The 21,001-nt window shown below is 41.8% G+C and overlaps 1 protein-coding gene across 1 annotated transcript in view; it reads left to right on the forward strand.

Annotated features, from left to right (window-relative positions):
• Nucleotides 1–21,001, forward strand: part of galnt17 (polypeptide N-acetylgalactosaminyltransferase 17) — a 309,637-nt gene that overhangs the window by 29,339 nt on the left and 259,297 nt on the right. Inside the window, exon 2 of the mRNA XM_069912162.1 lies at nucleotides 846–1,029. Coding sequence (XP_069768263.1) covers nucleotides 846–1,029 — 184 coding nt within the window. The remainder of the gene's footprint in view (nucleotides 1–845; nucleotides 1,030–21,001) is intronic.

Below are 21,001 nucleotides of genomic sequence, written 5' to 3' on the forward strand. Positions count from 1 at the left end.
GGTCCTTGTTGTTGCAGTGAACAGAGCGAAGGTGCTCAACACCGTGATCTGCCAGTTTGTGTCCAGTCTCTCCAGCAGAAAGGAGGCACGGATGCTGCATGACCTGCTGAGTTTCTCTAGCTCTTTTGTTCACTGTAATAAGGCCACCGCGTCTGCAGATTTAGTGTTCACCTTGCAAATCTTTAAGCCTTGCACATTACGGGCTTATTTGCCTGGAGCTGTGGCCTGAATGCTGAGCAACAACATTTGGGTAGGCAGTGAGCTGCCTAAATATCAGGTCAAGACTACCCCAAGTCTGGCACTTACCACTGAAAGCCTACTGGCCCAGTGGTCCTTTATCAACCATCCCATTGACCAGTGGAGTGATGCTGTTAAGCACGCATTTAAAATTTAGCCAATTCATTTCAAGAAATGGCAAAATACTGTCAATTACCATAATGTGCATCAAACATTCTCAGTTGGTGTAACATAAACATTAGTGATGTTTGTTCAGGAACAAGCATGGATCCAAGAAACCCTGTCAGCTGGTGTAAATGGAGATCATTAGCTTTGTTTGCTGTGCTGTTATTTAGACAGGTTTATTGTTTTAATATCAGATTACCATTAATCCAGCTTCCCAAATGTAAGTTTCAGTTGAAAAATATTTAGTGGTGCGACTGTGAGAGTTTTATGCTGTTTTTCATCGCCATGGGGCTCACTCTAAACCACAGGATATTAAGGTTCAGATTTTATACTTGGCTTATCAGATGGTTTGGAGTGACAGTTTTAAGCTTCAAATTCCATCTTATGCACCATCAATTGCACCATTGACATATTAGTCTCCCTTTCATCGATTCCCATTTTAGGATTGTCCAAGTCCCTCGGGCTCATTGAAGGGTTTGGCGGCCGTGGACAGGGAGGACTGCCTGCTACACTGACAAATGAAGAGGAAAGAGAAGCCGCGGGAGTATATGAAAAATATGGATACAATACTTACTTGAGTAACAAGATTTCTCTGGATCGATCCATTCCAGATTATCGGCCGAGTAGGTGAGTGACAAACCTTGAAATGTGCAAAATACTAGAATTATTGCATCATTAATTTTTATCCGTCTTTTTGCTTGTGCCTGTGGCAATATTTAATATGCTTTCGTATTAATGAATTGAATGAGAATGCAGTGTGTGTAGCAGGGAAATAAACAGTGAAGACATGGTCTACTTATTTCCAATACATATTTCCAATACAGTGGAAGTCAAAAATTCCAGATGTCGGAAATATGGAGCAACCAACAATCCGGACTTTATGAAAATTCTCATCCTTTTAAAACTTAGCCAGCTTTTGTGTGCAGGACCATACATGCACAACGGCAACGAGCAACTGTGCTTGTTGACTGCATTTTTCTCCAAAGCTGCTCGTTTTGATAAATGAAGCGTGTTGCAATAAATAATGAATAAGTTATCAAAATTCATCTCTTCTTTATTACTCCTTAAATTTGAATTTTAAAAGTACTGCTTGAGAATCCGGAAAATCCAGAAAGACCCATTCCCCAAGCAGTTTGGATTTTTGGACTTCTACTGTATTGATTTGAGAATGTACTCCTTTTGCAGTTTTACAAGTCCATTCTATTTGGAGTTCTACTGATGCTTTACATTCTTATGGCTTTATGTTGGACATATTACATTTTGTTCAATCCAAGTGGAAGAATTCCTTGTTATCAACTAACATTCAGTTCAATTAAATTGGAATTGACGGGAATCATTCTCATGAGAGTGCTCTGAATTAAAATCAAATGAATATCTCTTCCCTTTATGACCTTTAAGAGTCTGAACTGAAAATAAAAGTGGGTCGTTTTCATTGGTTCTTACACATATATGTTGCCCCTGCACAGATTACAAACAACGCAACATTAACTTGCTACCTCGCTCATCATAATGCCTGTCCACTTTGTAGTTGGAAATTAAGTACATCTGCATAGAAATTGTGTATCCACTAGGAGATGTTAAAATGACTCAGGTGAGGGGCTCTAATTATTGGAGACTGCATTTATCTTTTAATTGTAACTAAGGTGCAAAGCTATCAGTGTTGCAGATTTTTGGAAGTGTAGATCAGATGAATGGTTTGCCTTTACTGAGACTGGCCTTGGGTTGGAGGAAAAATCACATATTGTCATGGGAGTGTCCAACCAGGGCAAAGTGGTTTTAATTCAGTGGTTCAAGAGGAGTGCTACACAGGGAATGGCGTCATGTCAGAGGCCCTGATGAACTTTGTAAAGGTAAAGGTTCCATTATTGTCATGTGATTCTACATTTGGAATATAACATGCACGAAATTCTTTAACTTTTGTCTGCCGTAAGGCAGACAGAGTCGCCACTTTGTCCAGCGCCCCTCACAGAAACCTACAGCTTGCTTTGAAGTTGCAAAGGGTCACCCATGACAGGAAATGCTTGATCAAAGTTCCTGAAATGAGCTGGAAATTATCCTGATGTGGGAAAAATATGCTTTACATTTTTTAATTAAAAATGTTTTAAAATATGCTTTTATTGTCAGAATGTTGACAAAACCCGATCAATTACACATTCCAACTAAAAATTTTTGGGACAGGCTAAACTTCCTCAGAAAGTTCCCAGGGACAGAGGTGGAGTTGTTGACTGTAAATAGGGCTTTCTGCTTTCCCTGTAATATGTAGGATGATTTACTTTATTTATCCATTGCTGAATTTTGGACAAGAAGTCTTACAATTTCAAGAGTGTTTTGTCGAGTAGGACGGTAGTTCAGCTAGTAGTACCAGTGTCTCACTGACCCAGTTTCTATTCTGACCCTCAGAGATGATGATCCATTTTCCTCTGGGTGCTCTGCTTTCCTTTCCATCTCAAAAAAGTAGTTATTTAATTGTCTACCGTAAACTGCCTCCATTACGTAGGCAAGTGGCAGAAGGTTTCCATCACTGTATCTCTGAGAAAGGAGGCACACAACAAAAGCCAGCCAAAGGCCGCAGAGGTAGTATAGCAGTTAGCGCAATGCTGTTGCAGCGCCAGCTATTGGGACTGGCGTTCGAATCCCATGCTGACTGTAAGGAGTTTGAACATTCTCTCTGTGTCTGTGTTGGTTCCCCCCCTCCCCCACCCCAGGGGCTCCGGTTTCCTCCCACCATTTGAAACATAGGTCAGTTGAGTGTAATTGGGCGGCCACGGGCTCGTGGGCTGAAATGACCAGTCACCATTGCTAAATTTTAAAAATGTTCGAAGAATTAACCCAGCTGGAAAAAGAGTGTTAGTTTAAATTCCAATAGCTGAATTTAGAGTAAAAGATGGAAATTTGTGATCAGTGACAAAAAGAAATGACAGATTAAACGCCAAATTCCGCCAAAAACACCTCGTGATTCATCACTGAGCTGAGTGATTACAAGGGCCTTAGGTCTGTAAGGTGAAAAGCAATCAGAGGACTTTCCAATTCAGCTAATATTCTGAAAATGTAAAGGTAAAGTTTCCATTATTGTCATGTAATAGAATTAAATTCTTTATCAATCGCATCGTATAATGAAAATGAGTTTTTAAAATCTTCAGCTGAACAAATCTTGACCAGGTTTTTGACCTTTCAAGAATCCTAGATTGTATACCTAAAATGGATGAGAGGGGGGGGGTGGGGGGGGGGGGGTGGCCTGGGAGGAGGGAGGGGGGGGAGAGAAAAAGTCACTGTATATGTGTGAAAAAGAAAAAGTGTATATCATGGCTAATGTGATTTATGGTGTGAAAAAAAAATTTAAAAAAAAAGAATCAAAGGTCATAAAGCTATTCAAAGATCAGCCTGCTACTCATTTGATAAAGATTGTCAATACCAACAAACATTTTCTGAATAATAAGCTTTTGTTTTCCATTCTGAATAAGCCTCACTTTTTCAGAAATAACACACAACTTGCTGGCGCTCATGCCAGATATAGCCTCCAAACCTCGAAGAAACTTGTTCCAACCTGGAATCATTCAGGTCAGAACAACCAGGGATGAACACGAGGTGGATTTTTTACAGAATTTGGCAGTTCCCCCTATCATTATTTTTGGCGCCGGACACAAATTTCCAGTTTTTTTTAACAGTAATTCAGTTTGTGAAATTTAGACTTACACCCTGGAGGTTGGTTTTCCAGGCTCAGAACTACTTGGCTGGTTAATGGTCTGGGCCTGCCTTCGGCTGGCTTGTGTTGTCATGAACAGTCAAATCTCCTGCTCCAAATGTTGATCTTGGTGCGAGATCCAGAGCAACTTGTATTGCTCGGGGCTTGGGCTGAACATAGCACAGTCAATTTTTGATTATCCAGGGTAAGAAAGCAAAGCACCTCCAAGGATGATGCGAGGCACATTATAAATTTTTGCACAGCATTTTCGTTATTGCTGATTCTTGACCAACTCATTCCAAAAAGTTGATTTATTTCATTGATTGACTTTCTTTTGTTTGAAATAGTGGCAGAAGTGGTCTTCATGGATGAAGCACCTTGCTGCTCCAAATTATTCAACAATGACTCAACACTGGGAAGGAATGAACGGTGAAAACCCAACACAGCTGTATTCACACTTCTTCCTCTCCACTCAACACTGAAGCGTGTTGTAGAATCACAAAAACGGGCACTTCAGCCCAACTTCTTGTCAACCAAGCTAAGCTCATCCCTCTAAACCTTTCCTATTCATGTATCCGAGTAAGTCTCTTTTAAAATTTGTTAGTATACCCCCTTCGACCACTTCCACTGGCAGCTTGTTCCATATGCCCATCACCTCTGTGTGGGAAAAAGTGTCCCTCAGGTCTTTTCAAACCTTAAATCTGTGCCCTCTGGTTTTAGAATTCCTGACCAGGAGGCTTTGCATCATGGAGGGGGGCATTTGCGGGCCATGTCCCCGCAAATGAGTTATTGTGCACCCCCCACCCATCCACCCGCAGCACTAGCGTCATGTGGTTTCGTCTCCACACACGTCTTCGAGCATCAGTTCGTGTTCCCCCCCTCGCGGTTTCCCTAATGTCCCCCCCCCCCCATTAGACTCGTTCTGACGCCGACTCTCCCTACCCTGGCAAAAAATGACGATGACTTAGCTATGCCCCTCATGATTTTATAAACCTCTATAAAGTCACCCCTCAGCCTTTCAGAGAGAAAGGTTCCAACTTATCCAGCCTTTTGTTATAACTCAAGCAAACCAGTCCTGATAACATTCATGTGTTTTTTTCCTGCATCCTTTCCAGTTTAATGACAACTCTCCAATAATTGGTCACCAATACTTCAAGGCTGGTCTCACCAATGTCCTGTACCCTTGCATTATTATGTCCCAGCACCCGTACTCAGTGCCCTGACAGATGAATACAAGCATGCCAAATGCCTTCTTCACCACCCTGTCTGCTTTCAATACCACTTTCATTGAATTAGCCCTCAGCGACTTTGTTCTATAATACGCTTCAGCAGCCTACATTCACTGTGTAGGTTCTGCTTTGGTTTAATCTACCAAACTGCAGTGCCTCACATTTTTCTGTGTTAAATTCCGTCTGCCATTAATTGCTCCGCTATCCCAGTTCATCTAGATCCAGTTGATATCACAAACAGACTTTCTCACAGTCCAGTATTCCACCAGTTTTGTTGACATTCATAAATCTACGAACCATATGGACTACATGGCCATCCAAGTTGTTAATATTGGTGACAATTGGCAATGGATGTAGTTCTGATCAATGTGGCACACCGTTGGTCACAGGCCTCCAATCTGAATATCACTCATCCACTGCCATCCTATGTCTCCTACCGCCAAGCCAACCTTGCATCTAATAAGCCTGCTCACCTTCAAACCCAAGCGATGACCTTCTTGACTAGCCTATCTTGATACCTTGTTAAAGTCCATGAAGACAATGGCAAGAGCCCTGTCATCATCAATATTCTTGATTGCAATCCCCCACATGCAGCCTCATTGTCAGAAAGCAGCTTGCATCCTGGTTGACAGCCATCAGGGCCAGCCACTCCTTATTTTCTCCATTGAAGTGTTCAACCCATTCTGTTTGTGGCACAACTTTTACTGTTGGAATTTCTTCCATGTCCAAATCCTGGCTAAACTGCTTCTGTAGCAGTATTATTCCTTTTGAAGCCCCTTGTCCATTACCTATGATCAGGGCAATAATTACAGGTGCGTCTTTTGATCACAGTGTTCCTAAATGTGAAGAACAAAAGCAGCCAAAAAAGCTCTTTCAGAATTCCAAGGTCAGTCCATGCTGCTTTCTAGTTGAAATAATCCACTGGTTTACTTATGGTTTCAGTTTCTTTGGATGAGATTTCTGGCTTTGCCTGTCATTGCTGGGCTTCATTTCACATGAGGCCACTGCATTCAATCGGTATAATTTTTTTCTTTGCTTCTTTGCTGACCTGGATGGTCAATCTTGAATCTCGAGGTTCTCATCATCAAGCATTTTCAGTGAAATCTGGTTTGGGTCTGGATTCTGATTCTGAATTTTGTTTTTTTTTAATGAATTTCTCTGGGAATCCATCAATGGCTGATTAATCAGCATGCAATGTCTCCCATTAAATGTGGAGCAGGAGGTTATCACTTATCAGCGCTTTTCTCCTCTACCCTCCCACTTATATTGACATACGATCTCCTACCTGCTAGCTTATTCTTCTCTCCGTGCCCCTTCCTCCTCTCCTCTTCTCCCTCCACTTTTTCTATTCAGGCACCTGCCAGCTTTATGCTGATACCTTGACAAAGGGCTCAGGCCCAAAGCATAGTTTACCATTTGCTTTCTCTAAATATTGGACTACAATCGCAGCCTCTGTGGCTCCATGGTGTGTGGTGGGGGGGATTGTGTTGCTTTTTAAAATGATAGCATCCAGCTCATGTATAAAAGTACCAGTAAGTCCTGATGCGCCTACACCTTTCTGATGAATTGAACTATTCCAGCAATACATTTTCCAAATCCTTATTTACTTTCTACAAAGACAAAATACTTGTAGAAGAGCTATGCTTCCCTGTCCTTCAAATTATATGTTCACCAACTCCATATTCTTCAGTGATGTCTTTATCCATTTCCCAAGGGATATTTTCAAAGTTACTCTTCAGTGGTAATTTTTATTTAGAGTTGCATTTACTGCAGTCTGACTCTCTAGGATACAGCATTGTTAAAGTAAATACTGTTAGCTTCACTGAGCTTCAGAAGGTTTAACAACTTTAATCTACTCTTGCTGCAGTCAATGTGCTCTTGCTGTACTCCCTGAAGGCAGACTTTGAAGCCTGGAAGTTTGGACTTCATAAACAGCCAACACAAGTTTTTAAAATCTCACAATTTTTTTTTCTATTGGGGATTGTAGGATTTTCCAGTTCAAGCATTTGTAAATTCACACGGTTACCCAGCAAGCTGATGGATAATTGGGAGTTAACTGAAATTCCACTTTCACTTTCCTTTCAAACAAAATTCAAATGATCGTATATTTTGTCGTTAAGGACGATCAATACTTTAAAATTTCACCTTAAAATCGGGAGGTTGCCCTATAAGCCGGGTCGAAAATCCATGCGTTGCCGGTGGTCTCGATATGGCCACTATCTTCCTGCCGCCTCCGATGCAATCTCGCGTATGCCCGCGTCGTTATTTGCAAGGACTCAGGGCTCCTCCGTAGGGTCCATCCACCAAGACTGACTCTTGTCTATTTAAATGGCCTGTTACAGTACCCAACAGCGGCTTATTTTAAATTATCCAAATAAAATGGAAACCTTTACATGGCAAATTGTTATTAATCTATTGCAATTTGCTTTTAACAACATCCACTGGTCAGCGGTAAGTGCCAGATTTAGGGTCATCTTATACAAAGGGTATCGCTTAAAACCATTCTTGGTGGAGATTTCAGGGTTGTCCTATAGGATAGCACATATGGTAACTACAATTTAAAATTCTGTCATTCCCTTTATATAATCACTGAAACAAAATGAGGTTGTGGAATTGGATTTGCTTGTGTTCTCTCCTGTACAATATCAGATCTCAGACATTTCACATCCCTTGGTCTTCGTCATCCATATTGCTCATTTCCAGCTACACTTCCAAATCCCTTCTCAGTGATGTTACGCTGTCAGCCTCAGTGGATCCTACCCTGTGTACCAGCTGGAAAATAATCCCTTTACTCTTCCCTTTATCCGTCCATGCACAATCCATACACGGCAACTTTGTCCTGCATCAGTGATGGAATTTTCAAATCTCAGCTTTCCCAAAATCTTCCAGAATTAGGGGTATAAATTTGAGGTGCCATTTTATTATTCAAACGCACTGCTGGGTTTTCATTTGAAACATAAAACCTTGCGATCTGAATTGACATTATTTCACAGTCTGCTTAGGAGCAATGGCATTACTTAAATTTAAACATTCAGGGCCTCCCGGCCCAGGAACCCGTGCCACCGAATTACACCCAATTAGCCTACAACCCCCCCCACCCCATACATTTTTTCTTTGAAAGGTAGGAGGAAACCGGAACGCCAGAGGAAATCCCAGGCGGACATGGGGAGAACGTACAAACTCCTTTAAGGCAGTGCAGGATTCAAACCCGGGTCGCTGGCACTGTCAAAACATTGTGCTAACTGCTAAACAAAACGAGTGCCATTGTTTAACAACAACAACTTGTTAATTTCATTTTGTGGAATTTCAATTTTATTATTTCATCTATTTGATGCTACAGATTGTTAGCTCATGTAATCTAACTTCCCAGAGCACATATACATAAATCATTCACACAACAGGACTAATCATTGTCGGGATGCACAAGTCATGATTAAAGACATCTTATGTGGAGCAGATAACATTAACCATTATTTCCAAGTGAAATCACTCCTGTAGAGAAGTTGGCCCAGACATCCTGTGCACCATTCTCCTGAACAATAGTGTTATTGGCATGGTTAGCGCAATGTGATTACAGCATCATCGACCTGGGTTCTAATTGGCTGCTTTAGAACATAAAAAAGTACAGCACCGTACAGGTCCTTTGGCCCTCGATGTTGTGCCGACCCATATATTCCTTTCTGGAAAGAAAAGTGCTAAACCATCCCTACCCCATAACCCTTGTTATACCTCACTAGCAGCAATTGAAAGATGCATAAACAGATGGGTTACCGTAAATATTCGTGTACAATGCATTCTGTGTATAATGCAATCCTATTTTTGAGGGGAAAAAGGGGGAAAAATTTTACCCCCGTGTATTCTACGATCCCCTCCCCTCACCTGCCTGAGTCACGCTGGCGTCTCTCCACTCACCCGCCCGCCCGGCCTCCTGAGTCGCACTTGCGTCTCTCTGCCTGCCCGGCCGCCTGAGTCGCACTGCCGACTACCGCTCGCCCACCCGCCTGCAGAAAAAATAAATAAATTTTTACTCTCGTGTATAATGTGACCCCCCTATTTTTGAGGAGGAAAAGGGGGAAAATTTTTCGCATTATACATGAATATTTACGGTAAGTTAAACTCAAAATTTATTAATAATTGTTGATAATATAATTATCTCAATAAACTTAACACCCAAACATAAGCCTTTATGGCAACTATATACTAACAATGGATATTTATAGTGTGTATATGGAAAACAAGTACTCAGATCATTACAGTCTAAGCCCAAATGCCCCAAAATAAACTCCCAAAACAAAACCCCAAGTCATTCTCGTCAAGTAAGTCAGTCAAAAGAACTGTCTACAGAATCTGGTTTCCAGGCTTTAATGTCTTATTCAGTTGTGCACAGGTCTTTGAGTTGAATGTGGAGAGAGAGATGACTATGGTCACTGAGCAGACTTGACCTTGGCAGGTGAATACAGGAAACTTCCCTTCATTTCTCATGCGGTAACCACCACCTTCAGTTTTCTCACAAGGGAGTTTCTCACAGTGACCTCCTAGTCACTAGCACAAAGTCCACACCTCTTCTCCAAAGGGGACTGGAGAAGCCCAGTTCGGACACACACTCTGGGAACCTGAGTGTAAAATCTGCTGTCAGAACAGCAGTGCTGACACCAGTGAACAGAGCCACTCAGCCTCCTTCCTTTTAGCTGGAGTTGTCGGGTGAACTCACTGACAGGTTGTACCTCAGCGCACTGGACAGTTTAACTGCCGCAGTGCGTGTCTTTGACACTCCTGATTGGAGGAGAGGGGTGGACAGCAGCAGGCGCGCTCTTAGTGTGCCCACCAGCTTCAGCGCGGGGTTCTCATGCTCCACACAGCTGTTCACTCTCCCAGCTCACTGCTCCGGCACACCACACAGCACGCACTCCTTTCTCCTGCTGCACAGTCAGCCAGTGTCCCTGGTCAGAAATAAAACTGTCCATGGTCCATAACACCCTCTATTTTTCTTTCATCCGTATGTCTGTCTAAGAGTCGCTTAAATGCCCCCAGTATTTCAGCTTCCATCAGCATTCCTGGCAAGGTATTCCAGGCACCTACAACTTTCTGTGTAAAATCACTTACCCCTGATGTCTCCCCTAAACTTCCATCCCTTAACTTTGTACGCATGTCCTCTGGTGTTTGCTGATCCTGCCCTGGGAAACAGGTGCTGGCTGTCCACCCTATCTATGCCTCTCATAATCTTGTAGACCTCCATCAAGTCACCACTCATCCTTCTATGCTCCAAAGAGAAAAGTCCCAGCTAACCTTGCCTGGAGAGACTTGTTTCTGTAAAGAGTTTGTATATTCTCCTTGTGACCTGCATGGGTTTTTTCCAGGTGCTCCAGTTTCTTCCCACCCTCCAAGAACATATGGAATAGTAGGTTGATTGACTGTAATTGGATGGCAGAGGCTTCACTGGCTGGAAAAGCTTCTGTGATGCTAAAAACTAAAAGGATTAAAGTTATTTATTGGGTGTCAGCCATCACAAATCACAATTTACATGCAGCCAGTCTTTCCATCATCCTGAACCCAGCAGATTTCATATTAGTGCATCTGACTCCAGATACAAACCTGGTCTTCCATGGTCATTTAGAAACATACAAACTTTATTCAAACTGCAACATTACAAACACAAAACACACACACAGCTACAACTAAAATCAAAAACCACCATAACATGTGGCAACAAAACTGTGAGAGGCACTAATTACGACTACCTCTCTATTACACACTATACACATCAAATTAAAACAGGATTTCCATCATCTTCCACACACTGGGGGGAGGGGGGGCACCGTCTCCTGAACTCGGCCGCCGTCCCCTCAGACACCGCATGTTCCCGCTCCAACACCACACGGCCCCGGACGTAACCCCGAAAGACAGGCAGGCAGTCTGGTCTCCCCACCCCCTCGACGGCCCGCCACTTCGTCATGGATTTTATGAATGTGACCACTATGCAACACGTGTTTAGGGCACCTATGCATCAGAAGATTACACCCTTAAAACTTCATGCAACTGCAATTGTGACATTTTGAGAGTGTAATGAATGTATTTAACTAATCATATTTATAAAAGCAAACCCATTTTTTTTTAAAGAACCCTTGTTCTCATAGCAATTTGTGCCATGTCCTTTCCGGAGGCAGGCACATGTTGCACATGATGAGTTAAGACATAATATGAGCCAAAACCTTTATGAGATGAAGGTAATCTCCAAGGACACAAGAAAAACAGAAGAATAAAGAGAGATGCTGTTAGACAGAATCAGACACACACACAAGGTCAAGACTGAACAACAGGCTTTAATCCACAAAAACCTCCACAGAGCCAGGCTGGCTCAACTCAGTGGGAGGCCTCGGGAGGCCGGCACAGCCTTGTATCCCGGAGGGTGATTGACACCTGACTGGGCGGTGCTTGATCCATTCAGGCCGACTGATTGGCAGCCGGCCAGGTGTTGTCCTGTCCCCTTACACTCCTGCAAGTACCAAGGTTTCCCCCTGCAGTAGGCCGGTGGTGAACCATCACAGATGCTTTTGTTTTAAACTCTTAATTCTAATGGACAACATCCAACCAATCACAATCTATGTAATAATGCTCTTTTTTGACATAAGCTCCCCCATTTTTGGTTACACACAATAACATGAAGATCAATGGGATACTAACAGGGAGGTAAATCCGCATTGTCTGGAATGTGCTAGTTTTACTCTGTAGTATTTAGAGACATAATTTTTCAAAACCTGTCAATAATTCCATCTATTCGATTCACACACCTGGATCAAAGGATTATTCAGTAGAACAAGCAGAAACGTTCTATATTAGTGATGGTTTAGGAATACTTCCAAACCTATCTGGATAAGCTTCCAGAAGGCCACTTAGTCCAACCAGTGAAACACGGACACTTTGATTGTAGTCAAATCACAGTAATGCTGAAGGAACCCAGCCAGCCTCGCGGTGTCCATAGGAAGTAGAGATATATTACCGACGTTTCGGGCCTGAGCCCTTCCTAAAGTTAGATATGAGTGTAAAAAGACAGGGGTCTGAATTAAAGGCTGGGACAAAAAAGGCTGGGGGAAAGCAAATGGGAGGGCTAGGACTACGGACCAACAGACAGAAGGTGTTAGTTCAGTGGTTACCAACCTTTTACTTTCCACTCACATACCACTTTAAGTATTCCCTATGCCATAAGTGTTCCGTGATTAATAAAGGAATGCTTAAGGTGGTATGTGGGTGGAAAGAAAAAGTTTGAAAACCACTGTTTTAATCATTCCAAATTGACTCGTTATGTACACGGTTTCATAACTCCAAAGGAAATGGGCCAATGACAATTTTTCTCAAGCAAAATATTTCAGTAATAATTGGGTCTAGAGCAATGATTCTCAACCTTCCCTTCCCACTCAACATCCCGCCTTAAGCAATCACTTACTAATCACAGAACACTTATGGCGTAGGGAATACTTAAAGTGGTAAGTGAGTGGAAAGTAAAAGGTTGGGAACCATTGTGTTAGTTGGAGACGATAGGCGGGAAAGGTGAGAAATGATTTTGGCTCTGTGAAAGGAGACAGAAGGAAAAGAGAAGAGAGAGAAAGAGAGAGCTGGAGAAAAAGAGAGAGCGAGAACAAGGTGTTGGGGTTGAGGTGGGGTTTTAACAGAAACCGGAGAAGTCAATGTTAATGCCAACCAGTCAATGTTATTAATTGCGCATCATAATGGTAAACAGTTGTGATCACGTTTACCCAAAACTGATTTCCATGACCTTTCATTTACCCACTATTCCTGAATGTTGAAATAATAAATCCCTGAACTTTTAACCTCTGTAGTTCATGCTGATCATTAATTACTTTCATTATGATCTGTTTAAAGATGATCAACTTCTGTAGTCACATCCCACAAACATCTACACAACAGTCTAGCTGTAACGCATGTTAACTCTTAGATCCACTGACTAAACAAATCTGAGGGTCAGATATTCTAGGCCAGTGGTTCTGAACCTTTTTTCTTTCCACTCACATACCACCTTAAGTAATCCCTATTGCCATAGGTGTTCTGTGATTAATAAGGGATTGCTTAAGGTGGCATGTGAGTTAAAAAAATGGTTGAAAACCACTGTTTTAATTGGTCCCGTTATGTGCATGGTTTCATAACTCCAAAGGAAATGGGCAATTCAGGAACAATTAGGTCAAGAGCAGTGGTTCTCAACCTTCCCTTCCCTTCCCACTCACATACAACCTTAAGTAATCCTTTACTAATCACGGAGCACCAAAGGCATAGGGAGAAAATGGCAGGGATTAGAGAGTGGTTTGACACTTGGAATGCAGAACACTGGGTCTGGGGATAGATTGGTTTGAAGATAATGAGAAGGAGGTTTTTGAAGAGTCTTGGGACCTGGAAGAGTGGGGGGAAATCATAGAAGGACTCAATCTGGGAGGGAAATTTGAGATGTGGAGTGGGAGCTTGGGTAACTGGTTGGAGGGAGAGGGTGGGCGGTGAAATTAGAGAGTGGCTTGGACCCATTGAAGTTAGAAACAGGGGTGAGGTCTGAGGACAGGATTAACAAAAGACAGGCAAATTTAGGCCGGGCAATGATCTGTAAGCATAAATAAATAAATAAATGATCGGACTGAGGGAAGATGCAGAGAGACTTGTCCAGGGAAGGTCAGGACATTTAACACACATGAATGAAGTCTTCCACTCAAAGCTGCTTTCGTGCTTGGGACTCATATCCATGGAATGGAATTGACATCAAATGAGTACTGTGGGCCATTTGCCATCATTACTCATGCTTTATGGCCTCTGCTCAGCATGTGAGAATGCCAACAACAACTTTGGGCCACATTATACTGCATTGATGTCCTGTTTGTTTCCAGTTCTGAACATCCGACCCAATTAGAAAGCTGCTCACATCCAAGGTCCTTTGGGAGCACTTCTTGCCATCAACACCCCCATGAATTCTGGTCCTGATCCCTGGTTGTCGCTGCAAAATTTCCACTTTCACATCTGTACTTGTTTGATATAAATAATGGTTGGTACTTTGCCAAGATACACGGTTGTTTAGTCTTTCTTGAATCCCTGCTTGACTTCAGTCCATTTGACAAAATAACCATAATTTTTCAGGTCCCATTTTCTGAGCCATGTCAGGGAATTATTTCATTCTGAGGATAATTCATTGGTTTCAAAGAAAATTTATTGCTTTCATTATATGATGAGCTCAAGGGAAATTTTCATCCAATCTAGTGACGAACAGACAATGGTGATTTTACACCCCACTTAATTTTCCTCCTTGTTTAGAAGAGCAAGATGAGAAGGCCTTGGCAAGTAGGATTATGATCCTTGAGGAATTCTATGCATACGTGAAGAACAGAAGGATGACGAGAGTGAAGATAGGGCCGCTTAAGGATAAAGGAGGTCACATGTACTTAGAGGTGGAAGAGGTTGGGGAGTTCATAAATGAGTACTTTGATACAGTATTTACCAGAGAAAAGGACTTTGGTCAAGCTGAGGGACTAAGAAAGAGGAAGTGCTGGATCTTCTTAACAACATTAGGAGTGATAAGTCCTCATGACTGGAAAAGCTATACCCTAAGTGGAAAGCGATTGCTGTGGTGTTGGCAATAATCTTTGTGTCCTCCATGGCCACAGAGGCGGTGCCCGAGGATTGGACCCTTGTTTATTAAAAAAAAGATAATAGGGAGAATAGAGAATTTAGAGAAGTACAGTCTTCTCTGGGATGGCTTTGTGAGGGGAAGGTCATGCCTCACAAGCATAAATGAATTTCCTGAGAAGTAACAAAAGAAATTGATGAGGGTAGGACAGTAGGAGTGGTGTAGGTGGATTTTAGTAAGGGATTTGACAAGTTGCCTCATGGGATACTTGTTCAGAAAGTCATGAGGCATGGAATCCATGGAAACTTGGCTGTATGGATTTAGAATTGGCTTGCATATAGAAAAAGGAGAGAAGCAATGGACGGGAAGTATTCCGTGTAGAGGTCAGTGACTAGTGGAGATCCACAGAGATTTGTTCTGGATCCCTGCTCCTTGTGATTTACATAAACAACCTTGAGAAGGTCAGTCAGTTTGCAGATGATTCAAAGGTTGGAGGTGCTGTAGGTTACAACAGGATTTAGAGAGGATGCAGAGTTGGGCGGAAAAGTGGCAGGTCAAACTTGAGTTTATTGCTAATGGTAGGATACTTAACAGTGTGGAAGAACAGTGGGACTTTGGGTTCCAAATCCATAGATCTTGCAAGGACGCCGCACATCCTCTACTGTGTCCTCTCCTTCTATGTTCCATGTACTATGTGTCTCAGAGATGAATGTTCCAATGTCTCAATATTTAAATTCATGGAGGAAGATGATGCCAGATTTTTACCTCATTTTTACCTCATCTAGATAAAGATGGGTTAGGGTTTCTTCCACAAATGGTACCATTAACCATTCATGACATGAAATTACACATGCAAAGAGGATTGAGCCCATAGGAAAGTTAAGAAGGCCGATTAATCGGTGGATTGAGTTCAGGAGTTCATGCGGTAATATTGCAGCTCTATAAATCTCTGGTGACATCGTACTTTGAATTTTGTGTTCAGTTCTGGTCACCTCATTACAAGAAAGATGTGGAGGTTATGATGAGGAAATTTACCAGGATTTTGCCTGGACTGAAAAAATGATCTTATGAGGAAACTTTAGCAGAGCTAAGGCCTTTCTCCTTGGAGCGAAGAAGGATGAGAGGTGACTTAATAAAGTTCTAAAGGCACCTTTTTCCCAGGGCAGGAGTGGCAAACAACAGAGGACATCTGTACAAAATAAAGGGCGGAAAGTTTAGGGGAGACATTAGGGGTACAATTTTTTTACACAGAGTGTGGTGGGTGGCTGGAATGCCTTGCCAGGGACAGTGGTGGAGGCTGGAAAAATAGGGGCATTTAAGAGCCTCTTCCTAGGCACATGGTTGAAAGGAAAATAGAGGGTTATGAGGTAGGGAGGGTTTAGTTTTATTTTGGTAGGTACAGTATGTATGGGTCAGCACAACATCCTCTACTGTGTCCTCTCCTTCTATGTTCCATGTACTATGTGTCTCAGAGATGAATGTTCCAATGTCTCAATATTTAAATTCATGGAGGAAGATGATGCCAGATTTTTACCTCATTTTTACCTCATCTAGATAAAGATGGGTTAGGGTTTCTTCCACAAATGGAACCATTAACCATTCATGACATGAAATTACACATGCAAAGAGGATTGAGCCCATTTATGATATTGCCTCAAATGAATTGCCCAGAATAAAAACCAGAAAATGCTTAAAGCACTCAAGCAGCATCAGTTAAGACTTGCACCAGCAGGTTCAGGAACAGCTGCTACCCCTCCACCATCAGACTCCTCGATGACCAACTCAATCAGGGACCCATTTAAGGACTCTTACTTGCGCACTTCTTTTTGTTCTCTCTGCATTGCACAGTCAGTTTGTTTACATTCGCTATCTGTTTACAGTTCTTTTATTTGTTTACATGTTTACGCTGTGTACAGTTTATTTTTTGCATGACCAATTAGTGGTAATTCTGCCACGCCCACAAGAAAAAGGAATCTCAGTGTTGTATCTGATGTCGTGTATGTACTCTGACAAGAAATCTGAGAAATATTTAACATTTCGGGTTGAAGACCTTTCATAGATGTTGCCTCACCTGCTGACCTTTCCCAGCATTTTCCGTCATTATTTCTGATGTCCAGCATACACAGTTTCTTATGTCGGTCTTCACAAGAATATCGGAGGCCAATCTAAACCTTGGGGAAACAACTGTGAAATACAAGGTCTCCTTAAGAGGAGGTTTACTTTGGGTCTTAAAAAATTAAATTGAGGTCAGGTTGTACTAACTTGTTAAATCTTATTAAATAATTAAGATTAAGTGGAGATCGATCAAGGGGTTTGAAATGTGTCACAAAATGATTTGTGTCCTCTCATGAAAGAATCAAGAAAGTGGGAGAATATTATTTGTAAAGTCAGACTATTCAGGAGGTAGATTGAGAAATACAATAATGTTCTTTAAATTAAGAATTTATAACAAATGTCTTGAAATTAATAACACTTAAAAGACATTTTCAGCACAAGACTGGGAGTAGTTATTTTCGTTGCTGTGTAATTTACCTTTCTTTGGGTTTGATTAAAATTCAACCAAAAAAATTGTAAAAGACAAAATGGATGTTACAGAGCTTTGTTGGGAAGATAGAGAGAATCACTGTTACTTTCTCAGCAGCCACTGAAGATGTTGGAAATATACAGGAGATCAGTCAGCACCTGTGGAGAGAAGAAACAAATTCTCCTTTGGCAACTTCATGACAGATGAATAAGACAGAATAAGGCAATCCTCAGACTTGACAATCTGAGTAGAGAAGTGAAAGATTGAAGCAATTGAACTATCACGAGGACTGGTAAATTATTCAACTACACTCTAAAATTAGAAAAGATTCAACTTTATTGCCATTGTGCCAAGTAAAATACAAAGCCAATGAAATACAATTAGCGTCCAACCAGAAGTTAGGAAATATCTTATATATAAAAATAATTAGGTGCAAATAAAAACCAAGCACATTCAGCAAGCAAACAATTATAAAAGTACTGACAGTACAATGTGAGTGCCGCACCACTCAGCGCTGTGATTTAAGGTTCAGCAGGGCCACAGCTTGGGGATAAAAGCTCTTCCTGAATCTGCTAGTTCAAGAGCGAAAGCACCTACCGGATGGAAGAAGAGTAAAAAGTCTATAATTTGGGTGAGATGCATCCTTTATGATGTTCTCTGCCCTGCCCAGACAGCGTTTCTGATAGATGTTCTCAATGGTGGACAACTTGATTGTGAAGCTAAAACCTGAAACTCTCGGAGCCAGTGTTGAAGCTCACGGATGTCATTGGAGTAAGATGAAATCTTTGTTAAGATTTGGTGGAACAGATCGGAGATGAATTACTGGTGAGCCACTAACAATTTAGCATGAGCATTACTAAGATTTAAAAGATTCCCATGAAAGACAGGACAAATAAAAACACTCTGCTTGACTAAGGTTTGAAAAATATTGTGAACGGGTTCAGAATGTGAAGGAAAAGGAAACCTCGTGGTTTGAATTTCAATCACACCAAGAAATAGATCAAAATCAGCAGTTGTCCCAGTTTTAATAGATTAATTGCAATATTTTCTCCAAAGGATGGTATAATTTTTTTTAGCATATATTTTCATCATATATCTTACGTTAAAATTTCTGGGGACATTTCAAAGTGCTCAAGGAACCATTTCTGTTTATTTTTACCCTACTTTTTTCTCTCTCAATAAATTCAAAAAATATTCTAAATAAAATATTTAAAATCGGGCCTACATCTGAAAGTGGAGAACTGTGTAGTTCCCATTTTTGCTCTTATTGTCGCTTTCTTTTGTTGTCTAAGCTGATTGCCAGAGTCCTTGTGAAGATGCAAATTCAAGTCTTCTGACTATTTAGGGCACCAGTGCTACTGCAATGCAAAATGATGGCAACCTCACCCTTTTCCCAAGAGCAGATGCTCTCTCAGAACGCCCCAAAGCAGCAATAAAGTGGCATAGAACTGTAAATATTTGAACCAAAGGATCTTTGAAATATATGGGCTTTCAGGCAAACTTACAGTTTCTAAATCTTTCTTTGCTTTTAATTATTTTTTATTTTAAATTGAGACATACAGCACAGTAATAGACCCCTTCGGTCCACGAGCCCGTGCCGCCAAATTACACCCATTTAACCTACACCCTCAATGCACTTCAAACAGTGAGAGGAAACGGAGCCCCTGGGGAAAACCCATGCAGACTCAGAGAGAATGTACAAACTCCTTAGGGACAGCACAGGGTTCAAACCCTGGTCCCAATCGCTGGCACTGTAACAGCGTTGCTCTAACTACGCCGCCCGGCTTAAGGCATTTCTCCAAATCTTATTTCCAGTTTCATAAACCATGTAACAGCTGGAGGACGATAAGTAGTATGGAAGTATTTTATATAAGTCGTGAGGCCAAGACATCTAAAATTGCAAGTGTACAGGAGGGAGATAGATCAGTTTGTTAAATGGTGTAACGACAACAATCTTGCGCTCAACATCAGCAAAGCCAAGGAGATGATTGTGGACTTCAGGAGTGTGAGAAACAGAAGTACCTTCACAGAAATTGCTCGAGACAAAAATTGAGAACAAAGAACATTTATTATACAACAATGCAAAGTTGGATGCTTCCCCTTACCCTGGGAATACACACACATACTGGGGCTCACCCAACTTTTATACAGTTAATTTCAGTGTAGAGGTACCCTCCCCCCACTAACATTCTTCTGCCTCCTGGATAAGTTTGGCATTAGGCAATCCTGTCTGCCTACGTGCTGTTTCTGTGAACTTGGAGGACCAGGGGGTATCCTGTCTGTGTCCCATCATGTCATTTTCCTTATTCACCTGCCTTTGTCCTTATTCACACCTTCCCAATCCTCAGGGCTTACTAACTCTTATATGCAGAACTTGCTAATTCTGTCTCTTTGGCTTGGCTTCGTGGACGAAGATTTATGGAGGGGTAAAGTCCACGTCAGCTGCAGGCTTGTTTGTGGCTGACAAGTCCGATGCGGGACAGGCAGACACAGTTGCAGCGGTTGCAAGGGAAAATTGGTTGGTTGGGTTGGGTGTTGGGTTTTTCCTCCTTTGTCTTTTGTCAGTGAGGTGGGCTCTGCGATCTTCTTCAAAGGAGGTTGCTGCCCGCCGAACTGTGAGGCGCCAAGATGCACAGTTTGAGGCGATATCAGCCCACTGGCGGTGGTCAATGTGGCAGGCACTGAGCTTCCTTTAGGCAGTTTTTGTACCTCTTCTTTGGTGCACCTCTGTCACGGTGGCCAGTGGAGAGCTCGCCATATAACACGATCTTGGGAAGGCGATGGTCCTCCATTCTGGAGACGTGACCTACCCAGCACAGTTGGATCTTCAGCAGCGTGGATTCGATGCTGTCGGCCTCTACCATCTCGAGTACTTCGATGTTGGAGATGAAGTCGCTCCAATGAATGTTGAGGATGGAGCAGAGACAACGCTGGTGGAAGCGTTCTAGGAGCCGTAGGTGATGCCGGTAAAGGACCCATGATTCGCCATCAGATTCCTGATTAATCAATGAACCAAAGACACTGCCTTACTTTGTGTGCATTTACTAATATTTAAAAAAAAATTATAGTTATTGTCATAAGATGGTTATAACATGAATGTTTGCCCTGTGACGCTGCCGCAAAACACCGAACTTCATGACTTGTTCATGACAATAAATTCTGATCCTGATAAATATGTGGTAAATCAGTTAGTTGAAACAAGGAAAGGGAGAACAGTACGATGAAACAGATTATGTTAAGAGTGTCTTGGGAGTAACAAAATCTAAATTCAAATCAATTGCTAAGGCTGGAGGTCATAAGAATAATAATCTCAGGTCCTGAATCATCATCTCAAAAGCAACGATCTGCTGAATCGAAGGGCTAAATCTGCTGGGCCCTCAGGACCCAAACCTTTGAGACAAAATGAAGTTAATTAATGATTCTGTTGTGAAAGTACTCAATTGGAAACAGTAATCAAAGTATGATTACATTTTATATTGTTTGAATAAGAGAAGAACGAGTATTTTAAACTTAGATAAGAGCAACGTGAGAATGTTGCGAAAATTACT

The sequence above is a fragment of the Narcine bancroftii genome, chromosome 14 (assembly GCF_036971445.1).
Source record: "Narcine bancroftii isolate sNarBan1 chromosome 14, sNarBan1.hap1, whole genome shotgun sequence".
NCBI lineage: Eukaryota > Metazoa > Chordata > Chondrichthyes > Torpediniformes > Narcinidae > Narcine > Narcine bancroftii.